The 4,303-nt window shown below is 37.5% G+C and overlaps 1 protein-coding gene across 1 annotated transcript in view; it reads right to left on the reverse strand.

Annotated features, from left to right (window-relative positions):
- Positions 1–4,095, reverse strand: part of rad17 (RAD17 checkpoint clamp loader component) — a 54,964-nt gene extending 50,869 nt beyond the window's left edge. Inside the window, exons 1-3 of the mRNA XM_068761082.1 lie at positions 4,005–4,095; positions 1,987–2,076; positions 850–1,062 (exon numbers count right to left, since the gene is read on the reverse strand). Coding sequence (XP_068617183.1) covers positions 850–1,062; positions 1,987–2,028 — 255 coding nt within the window. The 5' untranslated portion in view covers positions 2,029–2,076; positions 4,005–4,095. The remainder of the gene's footprint in view (positions 1–849; positions 1,063–1,986; positions 2,077–4,004) is intronic.
- Between the last annotated feature and the right edge of the window lie 208 nt (positions 4,096–4,303).

Consider the following 4,303-nt stretch of genomic DNA (forward strand, 5'->3'; position numbering starts at 1 on the left):
GTGGAAATAAAGGACACTTTAGAATCGCCGGCTGCCTTCATATAACAGTGTGAGATTTTAAAAAATCAGGAACACATTCTCTGTAACTGTATTTATTTTAACATCTTAAAGGTCCCTATCCCAGATCTGTAAGATGTTTGTCTTGGTGTGACAAGATGGTAGATGAGGGAGAAGAGTAAAATAAAGCCTTCATGATTACAAATAGTTTTTATGTGTGCACAAGAGGGCAATTTTCTCCCAGACGTGTTTCAGGACGTGATTACAGACCGACCCTAACTACAAAGGATTGACTGGATGGTTTATTGTGCTCTTTTGGGTTGATAAGAACCCAAAATTCAGTTAGCTTTATTGTAGGCTAGCACATTAAGGGAATGCTAGAGAGCTGTGTGTGTGTGTGTGCGCGTGTCTTTGGGCCACATGAGAAGCTGCAGAAACTGACAGCAAAGCATCGTCTGTCAGAGAGAAAACTGTTTTTTTGTTCGAGTTCGTATTATTATAAATTTTGATGCGAATATTTTCACTTTTACTTCTGCTCCAAATATTGGTTATCGGCCTCCTTGACTACAAACAATTGGTATCGGCCACAAAAAAAACAATCTTGGTCGATCCCAAAGATACATATAAACACATGAATCGTTGTGTTTGTTTTGTGTCAGGTCATGTTTTTAAATGAGAACTATTTGTCAAACATTTTACCTGGTTAAAGTAACATTACATTCTGTGGCCTACTGTTTTCACTGTCATGATGTGATGACTTCAGCATGATTGACAGTCCTCAACTTCAGCGAATGGCAAAAGGTAAATCTACTCATGGACCCCAAAACAAATGTTAACAGTGGCGATGCTGACCTGAGAACAGGGTGAGTATCTGTCCACCCAGGGCTCATCCTGGTTCCTCTGGAGGTAGATCTTGTGAGTAGCTGGAGTGCCAACCTGTCCTTTCTTCTTATCGAGTCTCTTGGGCTCAAGCCCCAAACATATACCCTGGCTGCACTTTCTCCTAAGCGGACTACGGCTTTCCCCTTGAAAGTCGACGAAGGATGGATCCACCCAGTGGTTTAGCTATTTGAGACACAGTCAAACACAAATGACATAAATTTCATGAAGAATAACTGTGAAAGAATATTTACAAAGACAAGACATTCAAAAAGAACATCTGAATCCAACAAGAAATGTAATTGGATTCACACCATCCACATTATTGGTATTGTTATTGGTATCTTTATACACCAACCATAAAAATGTGAATCAGGGTTTTTAACTTAAATAGGTTTTTCAATGTTCAGATTGTATTTTTTTTCTGACCTCATTCTCAATCAGATCCAGAAGACATTTTGTTTGCTTAGTGTATATCGGACCCCTTTATGACTGTGAAAGGGTTTTTTTCATCAATGTCCATCCAGTTTTTCCATAATTCTACAAACAAACAGATGGACAGCCTGACAAACAGACAAGTGCCACCAAAAATAGAACCTCCTGAGCAGAGGTAATAATGACACATGACTAGGTGGGGAATGTAATTTACAGGACGCAGCAGAGACAGTTGTGTGGTTAGTGTAGAGCTGCTGTAGAAATACAGGTAGTCCAACAGGCTACAATAAAAATGCAAAATCAGATGTACGACTCAGAAAAGTGAGGTGCAATAAAACAAATTGTGTTATTAATGTATTCAAGTCAAATAAATGGACTGTACTTCTCTAGCTGTACTGTATGCGCAGCCATTTAATGCAGTTTACAACCTTCACTTATTCACACAAACATTCGTATTAAGAGCAGTAACCATCGACCCACATGCAAAAGAACACGAAGGACCTGAGGATCAAACCACCATTCATCCATTCATTGTCCGTTACCGGGTCAACGGGCCAGAGGCGGGGCATGAGCCCATATGAAGTATATCTCAGATCAGATAACTTATTGATAACATTTTGTTTCTGGAGATATTACACATGAAGTACCTGTCAAGTAGACTTTGAACAAACATACCCTGTTTGGAGCGGATTTATCTTCCCGGGGAAGCTTGTTCATCCTGAACTGGGACGCTTCACAGGAGCTCTCGAAGGAACGAGTGGAAATCTGGAAAGCAGGAGGAACTGTTGAGTGCTGATCACCAACGTCCAACACAAAGCCGTGAGAGCATATCAATATTAATATTAGCTATCCTTACACAAACAAGTACTGAGAGATACACACACAAACAAGTACTGAGAGATACACACACAAACAAGTACTGAGAGATCAGAACACGAACAAGTACTGAGAGATACACACACAAACAAGTACTGAGAGATCAGCACACGAACAAGTACTGAGAGATACACACACAAACAAGTACTGAGAGATACACACACAAACAAGTACTTAGAGATCAGCACATGAACAATTACTGAAAGATCAGCACATAAACATGTACTTAGAGATACACACATAAACAAGTACTTAGAGATACACACACAAACAAGTACTGAGAGATACACACACAAACAAGTACTTAGAGATCAGCACATGAACAAGTACTGGAAGATCAGCACATAAACATGTACTTAGAGATACACACATAAACAAGTACTTAGAGATACACACACAAACAAGTACTTAGAGATACACACACAAACAAGTACTTAGAGATACACACATAAACAAGTACTTAGAGATCAGCACATGAACAATTACTGAAAGATCAGCACATAAACATGTACTTAGAGATACACACATAAACAAGTACTTAGAGATACACACACAAACAAGTACTTAGAGATACACACATAAACAAGTACTTAGAGATACACACACAAACAAGTACTTAGAGATACACACACAAACAAGTACTTAGAGATACACACATAAACAAGTACTTAGAGCTCAGCACATGAACAATTACTGAAAGATCAGCACATAAACATGTACTTAGAGATACACACATAAACAAGTACTTAGAGATACACACATAAACAAGTACTTAGAGATACACACATAAACAAGTACTTAGAGATACACACACAAACAAGTACTTAGAGATCAGCACATGAACAATTACTTAAAGATCAGCACATAAACATGTACTTAGAGATACACACATAAACAAGTACTTAGAGATACACACACAAACAAGTACTTAGAGATACACACATAAACAAGTACTTAGAGATACACACATAGACAAGTACTTAAAGATCAGCACATAAACATGTACTTAGAGATACACACATAAACAAGTACTTAGAGATCAGCACATGAACAATTACTTAAAGATCAGCACATAAACATGTACTTAGAGATACACACATAAACAAGTACTTAGAGATACACACACAAACAAGTACTTAGAGATACACACATAAACAAGTACTTAGAGATACACACATAAACAAGTACTTAGAGATACACACATAGACAAGTACTTAAAGATCAGCACATAAACATGTACTTAGAGATACACACATAAACAAGTACTTAGAGATCAGCACATGAACAATTACTTAAAGATCAGCACATAAACATGTACTTAGAGATACACACATAAACAAGTACTTAGAGATACACACACAAACAAGTACTTAGAGATACACACACAAACAAGTACTTAGAAATACACACATAAACAAGTACTTAGAGATACACACATAGACAAGTACTTAAAGATCAGCACATAAACATGTACTTAGAGATACACACATAAACAAGTACTTAGAGATACACACATAATCAAGTACTTAGAGATACACACATAAACAAGTACTTAGAGATACACACATAAACAAGTACTTAGAGATACACACATAAACAAGTACTTAAAGATCAGCACATAAACATGTACTTAGAGATACACACATAAACAAGTACTTAGAGATACACACATAAACAAGTACTTAGAGATACACACATAAACAAGTACTTAGAGATACACACATAAACAAGTACTTAAAGATCAGCACATAAACATGTACTTAGAGATACACACATAACCGTGAATACTCAGGTTTTATATTTCTGAATGAGCTTACCTTGTTTGCCCATTTGACGAGTCCGACCGAGTTAACCAACTAGTGATTCAAAGTGGGACGAAGGAAAACTGCGTTAACCGCGTTAACCGCGTTAACCCATTTTACTACGCACTGCGGATATTTTCTTAGGACGACTAACTTGATCCCGCCCATCCTCTACTTCGGATTGGCTTAATTTAACATTGTTGCCACTCTATCCAATCACTACTCTGTACAAAATAAGGCGTCAACTAATAGCCAATCAAAGGGCCACCAATTTATCCGTCATCCTGGACTGCCGCAAACTGGTCCGTAAAACT

This window comes from Brachionichthys hirsutus, chromosome 4 (assembly GCF_040956055.1).
Source record: "Brachionichthys hirsutus isolate HB-005 chromosome 4, CSIRO-AGI_Bhir_v1, whole genome shotgun sequence".
NCBI lineage: Eukaryota > Metazoa > Chordata > Actinopteri > Lophiiformes > Brachionichthyidae > Brachionichthys > Brachionichthys hirsutus.